The sequence below is a fragment of the Delphinus delphis genome, chromosome 19 (genome assembly GCF_949987515.2).
Source record: "Delphinus delphis chromosome 19, mDelDel1.2, whole genome shotgun sequence".
Lineage (NCBI taxonomy): Eukaryota > Metazoa > Chordata > Mammalia > Artiodactyla > Delphinidae > Delphinus > Delphinus delphis.
In genome coordinates, this window is record NC_082701.1 from 29,256,698 (window position 1) to 29,272,227 (window position 15,530).

At 38.9% G+C, this 15,530-nt stretch overlaps 1 protein-coding gene across 2 annotated transcripts in view; it reads right to left on the reverse strand.

The window, feature by feature from the left end:
* Positions 1-15,230, reverse strand: part of RPS6KB1 (ribosomal protein S6 kinase B1) — a 40,595-nt gene extending 25,365 nt beyond the window's left edge. For both annotated transcript variants that reach the window (XM_059996378.1, XM_059996377.1), the window contains exons 1-4: positions 15,035-15,230; positions 7,962-8,011; positions 6,619-6,739; positions 5,352-5,420 (exon numbers count right to left, since the gene is read on the reverse strand). In XM_059996378.1, coding sequence (XP_059852361.1) covers positions 5,352-5,420; positions 6,619-6,739; positions 7,962-8,011; positions 15,035-15,175 — 381 coding nt within the window. In that variant the 5' untranslated portion in view covers positions 15,176-15,230. The remainder of the gene's footprint in view (positions 1-5,351; positions 5,421-6,618; positions 6,740-7,961; positions 8,012-15,034) is intronic.
* Positions 15,231-15,530: the final 300 nt, after the last annotated feature.

The following is a 15,530-nucleotide window of genomic DNA, read 5'->3' on the forward strand; positions in this document are numbered from 1 at the left end:
GTTCGGGACTACGAATTTGTCCCAGTAGCCATTTAAAAGTTTCTGTGATTTCTGCCAGTGATGTTCAGTAACTGAGATACAGGAATAAAGGAGCATTAACAAATAAACTGATTAAATTAGAACTTTCCTGAACATAAGGTCAATGGGACAGCAGGTGACTGAAGTGGCAGATCATGTTGATTAGGCTAGATTAGGAATAAACTGAAAGTAGAACGGGGCTAAGAACTTGAAGAAAAAACAGAAAGATCAAAGCACTAAAAGGGCTTAGGGCCAAAGACCAGGCATTGTGGGAATAAATAAGTGAGAATGTTACTGCTCTATTATAGTCCAGTGTTTCAGGGGTGGAGGACACAGCTATGGGGGCTGGTGAAGTGGAATGGAGGTGAATGCTGATGAGTTGGGATCAACAAGAAATTAGAAGGCTAGGCAATTGATTACTTATTTAGTACAAGGACATGGAAGACACCAGGGCAATAAGACTTGGGAGTGGGGGAAAAAAGACTGATAAAAGATAAGAAAGCAGTATAGGCTTAAACCTCAAAGTAGAAAAGGTTTTGACCAGAGTAGAGGAGAAATTGCAAGGCTAAGCTTATCAGTTCTTCCCTTGAATTACACAGTGAGCAGAGCGAGAGGCAGAGACTACATTTGTCTCAAGTGCTAAATCCTAATGTCTAGCAAAATGCCTGGCACACTGGAGAGTCTCAGTTGGTTCAATAAAAGAAGGAATGAAAGAAGTATGACCAATCTGTGAGTTACAAGCCTTTGGCCAAAGGTTCTAAAATTTACAGTGTGAGCTGAACTAATGCCATGGGCAGTAGTATTTTGCTTCCAGAGTACATTTTTGTTGCAACTGGTAGGGTAGAGAGATAGTTGTTGGAAATAGTCTTTTCCTCAACTTTCCACCATGAACAAGTACCCAAATGGGACCATTCTCATAATGAGTAAACAATCCCAGAAGTGCTAAATCCAGACAGATTGTCCAGATGTAAGCAACTCATTTAAGACAAGGGGACATCTGGTTTATTCTGATTTCATCTTTAAGGCTAGAAAGAGGTATATTCTTACCCATACTCAGGTCAAGAGGGTTAGTACTCTGCTTTAAGGATAACAAAATCAAAAGAAGAAACTCAATGGGAGTACACAGTCATCTTACCTAGCGATTTAGAAATTAAAACCTTGGACCTAACCCTAGCAACCTTTTCACTTTCATTATTTTCTGCTGTAAGCTTGTTTTCAGGAACAGCAAGGAAAGAATGAGACAGTGCTCTTTGCTCAAGGAAAGAACCTAGGCAGGCTTGGGGAAAGCAAAAACCAGCAGTGGGAAGGAATGGTAACTAAGCAAAAGGAGAGGCAAGCAAGTCAGGTTTTAGATGCCTGGGCACAAAAAGGAAGCCTGACAATTAGAAGTAATTAGGTGTATGGATTTCCCAATATACCACACCCACTCACCATCAGTATTAAAAAAAAAAACCCAACACCCTCTTCTTTCCATTAAAGATACCACCCTCTTCTTTCCATTAAAGATACCAGTGCCAGAAACATACTTCACTTAAGATATAATTATGGGGACTTCCTTGGTGGCACAGTGGTTAAGAATCCACCTGCCAATGCAGGGGACACGGGCTCAAGCCCCGGTCCGGGCAGATCCCACGTGCGGTGGAGCAACTAAGTCCGTGCGTCACAATGACTGAGCCTGCGCTCTAGAGCCCGAGAGCCACAACTACTGAGCTCATGAGCCACAACTACTGAAGCCCACGCACCTAGAGCCCGTGCTCCCTAGCAAGAGAAATCACGGCAATGAGACGCCCACGCACAACGAAGAGCAGCCCCTGCTCGCCACAACTAGAGAAACCCACATGCAGCAACGAAGACCCAACACAGCCAAAAATTAATTAACTAATTTTAAAAAAAGATATAATTATGACTAATTTTTGCTCAGCCCTGATTATCAGGCATGTATAAGCAACATATCAAAAGGAATGGATTATTCTAAGAATCTTGACCAGTACTTCTGTCAACATTTCTAGAATAAGCATTATTATACTGTCTTTAATTTTAGACCTAACATATTTTACAGATAAAAAATCATTAATCTCGGGCTTCCTTGGTGGCGCAGTGGTTGAGAATCTGCCTGCCAATGCAGGGGACACGGGTTCGAGCCCTGGTCTGGGAGGATCCCACATGCCGCGGAGCAACTGGGCCCGTGAGCCACAATTACAGAGCCCGTGTGCCAGAACTACTGACCCTGCATGCCACAACTACTGACGCCCACGCACCCTAGAGCCCATGCTCCGCAACAACAGAAGCCACCATAACGAGAAGCCCGTGGACCGCAGCGAAGAGTAGCCCTCGCTTGCCACAAGTAGAGAAAGCCTGCGTGCAGCAACGAAGACCCAACGCAGCCAAAAAAAAAAAAAAAAATTAAATTAAATTAGGAAATCATTTGTACCACTTAAGTAAAAATCAGGAAGAAGATAGGACCAAAATATTACAAACGCTATAATTTTTTTAAAAAGTCATTTTGATTGTCTTTTAATAATAGTTTTCTACTAAGATTTGTTTTAAGACAGTGAGCTCTTTTCAGAAATCAATCCCAAACAAAAAGAACAAGAAACCAAACATACATAATCCATCTTCAGTAAAACTAAGAAACACGTGTAACTCCACATCTCAAAAGGTGAAGACAGAATGGGGATAAAGCAATAGTGCATGACTTAGTATACTGGTGTATGATCAAACCTAAATGCCTGCAAAGAGGCATAACAAAAGAAGTTGAATCCATCTACAGAACCCTAGCAGGGTTCAAAAATTAGAAGCAAAAATAAAAGGAAAGAAAGGAAAGAAACTGGAATTATTAGGGACTGCAGAAGGCAGAAGGTGGAGGACTGAAAACAGGGAGATTATCTGAAAATCTCTATAAGGAACAGATAGACCAACAAGATTCCCATCCCCACACTAACCAGCCAGGGAACTACCTCTTAGAGTGATGTAGTGTCCAGAAAAAAAAAAAAGAGTGAAGGATCAGATACAGAGTACAGTGCTAAAGTAAACACGTGACTTCATTACTCAGCCATAAAAAAGAATAAAATAATGCTATTTGCAGCAACATGGATGACCTAGATATTATCATACTAAGCGAAGTAAGTCAGACAGAGAAAGACAAATACCATATGATATCACTTGTATGTGGAATCTAAGAGATGACACAAATAAACTTATCTATGAAACAGAAAAAGACTCACAGACATAGAGAACAGACTTGTGGTTGCCGAGGGGGGCAGTGCGGGAGGGATGATTTGGCAGTTTGGGATTAGCAGATACAAACGAGTATATACAGGATGGATAAACAACAAGGTCCTACTGTATAGCACAGGGAACTCTAATAAATATCCTGTGAGAAACAATAATGGGTGAGAAAGAATATATATATGTGCGACAATCACTGCTGTACAGCAGAAATTAACATAACATTGTAAATCAACTATACTTCAATAAAATTAAAAACAAAACAAACAAACAAAGTGACTTCAGTGAAAATCTGGTGTTGAAAGGTGAGATCTCCATCTCCTCTCTGTCATCCAGCTCCAAAATGCTTTTTCTAGGCAAGAGAATAGAGGATCTTTCTCAGTACCCACTGAACCATACCAGAAGAAAGACCTTCAGACACTGATATTTGGAAGTTCTTAGTCAACTGCCAGCTAATCTCATGACTGCACTACAGAGAAGCCGACACACCTATAACTTCTGATCAGCTTTTCAGAGCTCCACTCTTAAAGGACACCAGCCATCTAAAGAAGGCCTCTGACATGACAAAAAACCACTAAATCAAAGTCAGAGAAAACAGGAACTTAGAAAAGAGACACATGCATGGAACAAAAGAACATTTCAAAGAATTTATAATTAAAACCCTCTGAGGAATAAAAGAAGATACTGTACTCACAAAATAGGTTGCTATGAAAAGAAAAAACAAAAAGAGCTTTGGGGAACCACAAATATGATAGCTTAAAAAAAAAAAAATCAGTAAGGGAATTCCCTGGCAGTCCAGTGGTTAAGACTCCGTGCTTGCATTGGCAGGGACCCACGTTCGATCCCTGGTCTGGGAACTCAGATCCCACAAGCTGCATGGCACAGCCAAAAAAAAAAAATCTGTAAAATGATTAGAAAATTAATTTCTAGAAAACTCTCAGAAAGTTAACAAAAAGATAAAGAAATGGACAAACGGAAAGGTAAGAAAAATAGATGATCAGTCTAGGAGGTCCAACATCCAAGTAAATGCAATTCCAAGAAAAGAAACCAATAGGAGGAAATTATCAGAGATAAAAGAAAATTTCCTGGAGCTACAAGACTGAAACTTTCAAGATTGAAAGAGTAAAAATAAATAATAAGAATCAAAGCAAGACACATCACTGCAAAATTTTAGAACATTAAAAATAAAAAGAAAATGTTAAATATCTTAAAGAAAAATAGATCTAAGGATTGGGAATCAGATGGCAAGGGACTCCTGAACAGAAATGCTGAAAGCTAGACGAAAATGGAGCAAAATCCTGTGTGAAAATGATTTTCAACTTCAAAACTGCATCCATACAAACAAGTATAAGAATATAATAAGAAAATTTTCAAATATGCAATATTTCCCCAAAAATTTACCTTGATTCAGTTCCTCAGGAACCCACCAGTAAATGGTCACCAAAGCAAGGGAACGAGACACAAACTAAGAAAAAGGAACATATGGAATCCAGGAACCAAAGATCCAACACTGAAGGAGTCAGGAGGATTCCAAGGATTGTGGTGCAGGGAAAGTCCAGTAATGATAGCTATGCCTAGATAACTATCAGTACAGGTGAGAACAGGAGGACAGAGGTTCCTATAGGATGTCTCTAGGAAAATAAATGGAACTAGTAAATTATCTAATAAGTGTGATCATAGAACCATGGCCCGAAAGGTGTTTTACAGAGTTGATGGAAGGTGTGAGAAGGCAATAGTAGATAGAAAGAAAATGAAGCAAGATGAGGATGGGAAAAAGGAAGAAAGGAGTAAAAAAGAATAAAATAGGAAGTCAATGCATAATTCTAAAACTACTGAATTAAGTCATAGCAGAACTTGCTTATTACTTAGAAATACAGAGACCAGAACAAAGGGCTAAAAGAGTTACCTCAGAGGAGAACTGAAACAGCTCTCCTCTCCACCCTCACCAAGCAGAATAAAACAAGAATAACAATAATGAAGTGTATCCCACATTCCAAGAAGACTTATAATTGTGTCAGAAATACATTTTTTGACTGAGAATTTTAGACCAAAATATGGATTTTATAGCAATTAAGAATATAGTTGGGGAGGAGGGGAGAAATCACCTTTTTAAGCACCTTCATGGCAAATATTTTCCCGGTATTTGCTCCTGTTACTTTTCGTACTTGAAAAACCTAGATGAAAATTAAAGTGTGCGTTATTAAAAGCTAAATTATGCTAGTCACAATCCCTTAATTCCTACTTATAAAAACAAACGATATAGCAGTCTGTATTCTTACAAAAACTAGTACCATGAACGACTGTGTACAAAAATGATGAGCTAAGAGATTATATTAAAGATTTAGTAGTGAAAAGTGTTACACAACATGGGACTTTCCTGTCTGTTCTGCTGACATCTGGTGGCAAAGCGGGGCAATGACCATCCTATAACAAGCACTCGGTGTTACTTAAAAAATCCAAGTTTTCATAGAAAAAGCTATAATCAGGTTTCCCAGACACACAGAAATTATAAAATATTTCATAAATTCTCAGGGATGCTTCACATATAACTATTTAATAATAGTTGACAGCAATTACCTATTCCTTAAAATGACTAGCTACAATACATTTTCATGCAACAGCTAAAATGTCTGATTCACAGTGCATGTGTTACACATTCAAGATGATTAGAACATATTAGAATATGTCCTTAAGCCTAAGAATAAACTACAAATGTCATGTTTTGCAAAAATGAACATTACACGATAGCATAAATAGTTCTCAAGCTTAATCCTAACTCTAAAATGCTATCCAAATTCTGTCTTTTGATAGAGAATGGGAAGGTATAAATTTTCTTGGGCAGAACACACAGAGGTGAGGTCTTAAATTAGAAAGCCTCTGGCAAAACTATGAAACTAAGAGGTTCTCTTCATTTTTCTTCTCCCCTCTTATATTCTTCAGCTTCCCTAACTCTATTGCTCCAAATACTGCAAGTCCAAGAAAACTAATTTAGATTAAGGTCTCAGTAACAGATACCAATTTAATGTGCCATGCCTCTTGAAAGTAAGCAGTAGTTTGTTTTTTTAAAGGATACCAATAGATGGTACCATTTAACCAAAGGAAGGAATGAATCCTCTAATAGCAGACTTTGCCTGGCACAGCTGCCTACTTATTTATTCCACAAATATTGACTGAGTGCCTACAATGTGCCGGGCTTTTATGTGAATGGTGGTAGGAAAAGGAGAACTTCTGTATAGCCCTCAAATAATACCAGGTAAGTGATCATATCCTTTGCTGATAGCTAACAAAGATTGAAGAGTAGTGCTGGAATCAGGGTATAAAAATTAAGCCACACAGGACAGACAACAGCTCTCATTTCAAAATACTTCCTACCTTTCCATAGCCCCCTTTACCAAGTACTCGAAGTAGCTCAAAACATTCTGGTCTGATTTTTTCTGGCCCTCTGTTCACACTAGTTTCTGAGATTTCGAATTTCTCACAATGCTCCATGCCACTGGGAAGAAAAGCAAAACCAAAAGTAAATTTGCAAAAAGTTAAACTACCTTTAGCATACTGTTAGAAAGAGAATTATAATCCAATTAAGTAAAAGGAAAAAGGTGCATGATAACAAATATAGTATCCGTGCTCTAAGTAAGCTAATGATTCAATGACATGGTAGGTCAAGATTAGGGTGGCTTGATAACTGCTTATCTGCTTGTTTACAGAACATGCTATTGATTATTTATTTTCATAAGCATCAAGCATCCCCAAACTAAGATAAATTAGAACACGTTTATTAAGCTGACAAAGGGAAAAAAGTCTTCTAGTTATTCAAATTTAGTTCATTCAAAATGTCTATGAGATCAGCTGTTATCCAACTTCATTTGGCAACTTCAGAAAATGAGAGCTTTCTAAAGGTACCCAATTAGTTCAAGTCTTTAGCTAAAAATTCTTGCTAATAAATTATATCCATGCATCTTTCCACATCTGCTTAATTTAAAGACTCCAAAAAGGGAGGCAATTTATCTGTCACTTAAATGCTTTCTCTATGAGTGATCTTCTCAGTCTGCCCACAATCCAAGGCCTTTTACTTGAAGATGGGGTACAAAGCAGACTAAACACCATACTCACCTAATGAAGCTTGCCTAAAATGACATAAAATTGAACAGATCTCTGTTTGGATGATGTATTACAAGCAAAATAAGAAGCATCTGAGGGACTTCCCTGGTGGTCCAGTGGCTAAGACCCGTGCTCCCATTGCAAGGGGCCCGGGTTTGATCCCTGGTCAGGGAACATGCCGCAACTAAGAGTTCGCATGCCGCAACTAAAGATCCCACGTGCCAAAATGAAGATCCCGTGTGCCTCAACTAAGATCCAATGCAGCCAAGTAAATAAATAAATAAGTGTTAAAAAAAAAAAAAAAGCATTTGATTTGGGGAGCATTTCTAAAATTTTTATTTTTTCAGTAGGAAAAGGTGGTTCTCTATATTAAACTAATAAAAGTTCCTTAACACACGCAGACTCATATTCAGTATACTCTAAATTTGAATAATCTTTTTCTCAAAATGCATACATGATCTCAAAACCCCAGATATGTTATGATATTCATGCCAAACTCAATAAACCAAGTCTGTATATATGACTAAATATTTAAAAACAGGTTATTGAGATCACATGATGGCTATAAACTACATAAAAGAAAGACAGCACAGTGAAACATTTTCATATAAACTTACAGTTCATATGGTCCGACTCCCCCATGGTCCATGCTTTCATTTAACTGACCCTGAAAAATATGTTAAAGTTTTAAAAATAAATAACCTCATAAACAAGAAATTAAAGAACTTACTGCTTCACCCCATTACTGAAGGACAATGAACGAAATAAACCAGCTTAAAATTCTCTATACTTTAATAACAGGTAAATGTGGTGATGAACAAAATAAGGTGCACAAACAATACTATGGGATTTCACTTTAATGTGATAACTAAGCTACAGATGCTATTCATCAAAGATCTACAAACAAAACCAGGAGATCGGGCTTCCCTGGTGGCGCAGTGGTTAAGAATTTGCCTGCCAATGCAGGGGACACGGGTTCTATCTCTGGTCCGGGAAGATCCCACATGCCACGGAGCAACTAAGTCCGTGCGCCACACAACTGAGCCTGCACTCTAGAACCCTAGAGCCACAACTACTGAGCCCGTGTGCCACAACTACTGAAGCCTGTGCACCTAGAGCCTGTGCTCTGCAACAAGAGAAGCCAGCACAATAAGAAGCCCGTGCACGGCAACGAAAAGTAGCCCCTGCTCGCCACAACTAGAGAAAGCCCGCGCAGCAGCAACGAAGACCCAACACAGCTAAAGGTAAAATAAATAAATTTATTTTTTTTAAAAAAAGGTGACTGTTTTCCTTCAAAAATTACATTTATTCAAAATATGTATTTTGTATATTACAAAACTAAAGGTACTACATTCTAAGTATGAGTTAATCAAATGATTTACAAAAAGTGCTATTCTGATATGCTTTTGATAATAAGACTAACATAATGCTATAAACCTTATTTAACTACAGCCTAACTAAGCCTAAAGTAACCACAGCCAGTCCAAGATATTGTAGTGTATGATATGGCTGATCAAAGCAAAACAATTAAGCAACACTCTCATATTGTGAGGAGTCATGCTGGCCAAACATTTATTCTGACCGTAGTATAAATGAGTGCAAAACTTAATTAACCTCTGTACACTAGCAATGAACAATTCAAAAATGAAATTAAGATAACTCCATTCACAGTTGCATCGATAAGAATAAAATACTTAGAAAAAAAATTAACAAAAGAAGTGCAAGCCTTGTATATTTGCTAACTCCAAAACATTGCTGAAAGAAATCTTAAAAGACCTACATAAGTCAAAAGACATTCCATGTTCATGGATCAGACGACTTAACGTTGTTAAGATGGCAATACTAAATAAATTGGTCTACTGATTCAACTCAATCCTATAAAAATCCCAGGTTCCTTTCTTGCAGAAATTGTCAATCTAAACCTAAAATTCACTCAGAAACACAAGGGGCCCAAAATAGTCTTGAAAAAGGAAAACAAAGTTGGGGGACTGACACATCCTGATTTCAAAATGTACTACAAAGCAACAGCAATTAACACAGTGTGGTACGCGCATAAGGACAGAAATATAGATCAATGAAATAGAACTGAGAGCCCAGAAATAAACCCTTCCATTTACGGTCAACTGATTTTTTACAAAGATGCCAAGAAAATTCAATGGGAGACAGTCTTTCAATAAATGGTGTTGGCACAATCAGATATCCACATGCAAAGATTTACTTTGGACCCCTATCTTCACACCATACATCAAAATGGATCACAGACCTAAATGTAAGAACTAAAACTATAAAATTCTTAGAAGAAATCTAGGAGGGAGTAAATCTTCACAATCTTGGGGTAGGTAATGACTTAAGACACAACACAAAGGGCACAAAAGAGTAATGAAAAAAGTCAATAAAGTGAATTTACTCAAAACTTAAAACTTCTGCACTTCAAAAGATATTACGAAGTGAAAAGAAAATCCACAGAATAAGAACATATAAAGAACTTCTACAACTCAATAATAAAAAAATAAATAACCAAAGTTTTAAAAAATGGGTTAGGATCTGAATAGGCATTTCTGCAAAGATGACATACAAATGGCCAATAGTCACGTGAAAGTATGTTCAACATCATTAGCCATTAGGGAAGGGCAAGCCAAAACTATACTGAGATACCACTTCATATCAACTAGGATAGTTATAATTAAAAAGACAAAAAATAACAAGTTTGGCAAGGATGTAGAGAAATTGGAACCCTCATACACTGCTGGCAGCAACGTAAAATGGTATAACCACTTTGGAAAACAGGTTGGCAGTTTCTTCAAAAATAAAACATGGACTTACCACATGATCCAGCATATCTACTCCTCGGTATCTACCCAAGAGAAATGAAAATACATGTTCCACAAAGACTTAGGCACAAATGTTCATAGAAGCGTTATTCACAATAGCCAAAAAATGGAAACAACTCAAATGAACATCAACTGGTGAAATGATAAATGTGGTTAATCCTAACAAAGTAGGCTCTAAAAAATTAGAAGTTTAAAGTTTTTATTAAAAATTTTAGAATAATTCAAAAAATATTTAAGTGAACTCATCTTTCTTCAAAGATACCAGCACACAGTCAAGACACACAAAGAAAACTGACAGCATTCTTACACAATGGATGTTCAAATGACCCCTCAAAACAAAAGTTTTTTAGTCAGAACTTGCTCACAGTGTAAACAAGTCAGGATGAAGTCTAACACCAAGGATGTATGTTTCATGATTAGACCTAGGCAAATGCAGGGGGCAGTATCAAGGGGAAAAAATTCTTGCAGTTTCAACTTGATACAGTTTCTTCTGTGTGTGGGGAGGGGCAGATAGGGGTGGTTATGGTTAAAGGGGTTTTTTTTGGTTTCTGGTGCTTCATACAATCACCTACGATGGCTTCACTTTAAAGACAAAAGGCTAACTTCTATAAAACTGATATTATGTAATTGTTTTTTTTTAAATATTCGCTTTACTTAATTCTAAATTAAAGACCACAGAGTAGTTAACACTGAACTATGACTTTGAAGCCACCTAGAAAGATAATGACCTGTGGCTGTGTTTCATTTCCGGAGGCAGCCAGGCCTGACTTACCACCTGCATCTGGGCTTGTAAACTACCTACCGTTACCTTCTGGAGCAGAAGCATTTTGAGGCACAATTCTTTTCTACTACTCAATGTTATCTTTAGAAGTCTTATAGCAGAAACATCAAGCTACCATATAGGACATACTGACAATTCTTCGCAGGAAACTTTATTCAGATTTTTTTTCTGCCTTAAGCTTTATGACCCATCCAGTGTTTTTGGTGTGTGCCACTACGATTGACAAAGTAGAATCCTCCTCATCTAAGGTACTATACAAGATACACTGTTTCAAACTAGCGCATCAGAATGACTATTCACAAAGTTTTAAATTAAAATTGTATATAAATTCAAGTTAATATGCCTTAAGTCCCAATGAAAGAGAGCACATTTTATAAAAACTTAAATAAATTGTTACAGAATGGGTGAAAAATATCCTTAATCCAAACATTCATTAAATCATTTATCTACTTTCCTGGCTGTTCACAGATATTTTCTTATAAAATAAGATTCAGTAATTCAGATACATTGGGAAAAAGGAGTAAACCTGGCCCCAAATCTTGGGCTATTTAAATATACTTAAAGGTAAGTATCTATTAAAATGCAAGATAAGCATTGATAATGAGATATTCACAATCGTGAATATTTGAATACATATTATCTATTGAATACATAGCACTGTTTTTCAAAACACTTTTTGCTCTATAAAACTTTAATATCCCAATCTGAAATTCGTACTACTAGTAAGCCGCTGTGACTATTTCAAATTTTGAATTAGTAGAGTAAAAAATTAAGGATTTTTTGGGTTTCCTTGGTGGCGCAGTGGTTAAGAATCCACCTGCCAATGCAGGGGACATGGGCTCAAGCCCCGGTCCGGGAAGATCCCACATGCCGCAGAGCAACTAAGCCCGTGCGCCACAACTACTGAGCCTGCGCTCTAGAGCCCGCGAGCCACAACTACTGAAGCCCGCGTGCCTACAGCTTGTGCTCCGCAACAAGAGAAGCCACCGCAATGAGAAGCCCGCACTGCAACACAGAGTAGCCCCCGCTCGCCGCAACTAGAGAAAGCCCGTGCCCAGCAACGAAGACCCAACGCAGCCAAAAATAAATAAATAAATTTATTTTTTAAAAAATTAAGGATTTTTTAAGTTGCATTCACAATTATCTATTACTCTTTTAACCTGTGTCTCCACAGAAAGCAGACGTTTCCAACATTTTCATAATCTAATGAAAATCTCTAGAGGAAAACTTTCCCTTAGTTTCAACTCTGTTCCCAAATTATATTATCACCAATGAAACAGAAAAACAAACAAAAAAACCCTTTCACCCATTGTTTTTAATACAGTATTTAAAATGTATTAAATCTCATCTTTTACTCACTAAAGAATTAACTATTCTATGTAAACACATATATTTACTAATACAGATTCACTCAGTGTAACATACCTAAAAAGGTATATATCTCTAAATAGGACCAATGACAAAAAGAAAGGAAACAAACAAACAAACTACAGTTCTAAAAATGCAGCACCTCTAGTATAACTGTATTTATTAAGTCTCTAGGCATAGATGAGGGTAAATTTAAATGATTGGTTCCTTGGCAATGAGTTAACACTGACAAGCTATATTTCCATAAACTAGCTAACTACATAATGTGCCAGGATATTTTGAGAGTACTTTATATACTTTATCGCGTGTAAGCTTCATTTTATGGAGAAGAAAGAAGTGTCAGGGAGATTAAGCAATTTATTCTAGATCACACAGTCAGTGAGCATGGCTGGAGGGATCAGAATTCACTCTGACAAACCACAAACAGGTACATTACAAACAAAACTAGTAAATGCAATGAAGAAGCTATGCAATGAAGCTTGCTGAATTGAGTCAAGAAAATACTACCACTAGTTATCTCTGTGGTCTTGGGCAATCATCTCTCTGGCCAATGCCTCAGTTTCCTTACTATAAAATGAAGAAGTGAGGCTACTCCGATATGCACCAATGTTTAAAAAGCTTGGATATAAATTCACAAATAGCCAGAATATTAATTATGTTATTATAAATTCACAGTGGTCAGATCTTCCAAGAATCTAAATTTCTCTCATTTTTCAGAATTTTAAATCTTACTTTAGAGAAACCTAGATGTCACTGAATCTCCTTGAGTGGCCAACCCAATTCCACCCCAATTCTTTTTGCTTGTCCAGCTTGCACCTCTTAGAATAACACACTCAAAAGAAACAGTTCAACTCCAAAAGCATTGCTAAGTAAGATATATTTTGCTGAAGGCTCTTCCTCAAAATCCTCTTTAATTACCTTTGCTCTTTCCCCAAAGCTCCTCTCCCCAGGGTGGTGGCCACATTTCTTTTTCTTTCTTATTCCCAACAATTTCTCTGGCCTCTTCCACACCCGTTCAAAATTCTCAAAATCCTATTTGCTTGTACCCAGCAAAACAAATGTCCAGGAGAGGTCCCAGTTCATAACAGAAATCTTAATATAGTATTTTACTTCCAGCTCCTAATAAAACCATGGTCTGGAAATTCTGTAAGTTCAACTGATGAAGATTTTATAAAATACCCTTCCTATCATTTTCTCCCCTGCTCTGCTCCAAAGCCACTGCTATATGGGGCCAATATAATCGATGAGTATGTTATTTGTAATGAAAGTAATCCTACGTTTGTTTCAAATTGTATTCAGTGTTATCACATGTTCCATTAAGAGGCTACCTGGAAAAAAAAAAAAGAGGCTAACTGGAATTCCATATGCAAACATATTAAAAAGTACACATCTCAACACCCACCTTCCGAACTGTCTGATTTTGATTTAGACTCCTTTGATTATGAAAAGGGCAGTATTACTTTAGCCCACTTAGTTTCATGAAGTGTTCAAAATTCTTTATATATAGCATCTCAATCTTTGGTCAACAAGCAAGCAACAACTTACTTGCCAAAGGAGGAAAACAGGGTGAGGAAAAGAAAGGGAAGCCCCTTCTGTAGTTAGAACAAACATCTGACATCAGTCATTAACCCACTACTCATCTAGGCAATGGAATTTAGAATCTAAATTACCGTGAGGTTATCATTGATGGTCATTTACCCAGAATCAGGGATTTAGCATGACAACACCACTTCTGAACGCCAGGTACAATCTGTGATTTTTCAATAAATTTATCTTGAGAAAAGAATCTTGAATAAAGAATAACAAACTACTAAGGCAGCAAAGGTAAAACCAAGCTATGCATTAGGAAAAACAATTCTAAATTTAACACCCTAAATTACAGAAAGAAAAGCCCTCACACCACCATTCACAAGTCTCAGTGCAACCAATTTATTTTTGGCAAGCCAAATCACAGCTGTCAACGCTGGTTTTTTTCCACCCCTAAATTACATCAAGTATTTTGAAAAAATGTAGACATCGTCAACTGGGGTAAAAGTAAGTTACAAATGCCGTGTGTCGTCATAAATGCTTTAAAAAAAAAAGTCACAAGGAAGGGGGTTTAAAAAAAAAAGCAATCAAACAAACCCTGGAAGATGCGGCAGAGCCCCCTTGCTCCCGAAATAAAACTCCTGGTGGCTGTAACAGCAGCGGCAGCGCTACTCCCGACAGAAGTTTTCAGCTGTCACTTCTAACAGCTGAGCGCTTCCTAGGAGAGAAGCGACAGGCCGAGAGAAGTGGTTGTGGGAGGTCTGAAGATGGAACACTTAGGGGAACCCTTCCACACTTCACCTGCACTTACGGGCCACCCAGCAAGCGCAGTCCCCTCCCCCCAACACTCGCGCCCCGCACACTCAAGTCCAGTAGCTCCAGGAATCGACCACGCGCCCTTCCTCGTTCCCTCCACAAACAGACTGCTCCCGGCTGCACCGGTCTGGGGCTATAAGGGCACAAGCCGCACCTGCAAGCGCCGCAGCAGCCTCGCACCTACGGCCAGGTCCGCACCGCCTGTCCCCCCCCGCCCCCCCGCTTCTGGCCGTGCAGCGCCTCGGCTCCTCCTGCAGACTGCTCGCGCCCCGCTGGGTCTCCGCGCTCTCGGACGCGCCGCGCTTCCAGGGCGCGGGCCGCCGCCCCGGCCCTGTCACCTCGGGCCCCCCGGGACCCCGGGCCTCACCCCCTCCTCCAGCTCATCCTCAGAGCCCGCGTCCTCTGGCTGGTCCAGGTCTATGTCAAACACTCCTGCCATGTCCTCAGCTTCCCTGTCTCGGAAGTCCGGCGCTGGGTAAAAGCCGTCCCGCCTCCGTCGTCGCCTCATGGGCCCGGACCCGCCGCAGCCACCACCGCAGCTGCCGCCATCACCGGCTGCTTGGGCTCAGTGCGTCTGCGCCTAGGCCCTAGACTGGCTCCTCAAGTTCAGCGCTGGAGCATGCGTACAGGACTCTGTGAAGCCGAACCGTGGGCAATGAACATGCGTAGAACTATCGCTGGGAGCCAGGTACTGGCAGAAACATGCGCAGAAGCCCAGCCGAAGCCTCGCTCGGAAGCCAGATCATGCGCATTCTCAGCTAAAGCGTCTGATGGACAGTGAGCATGCGTACCATATCTGAAGTTGATAAATTGAAATTGAACATGCGTAATTAACCTTTCGGAATAGGAAAAAAAACCCACAA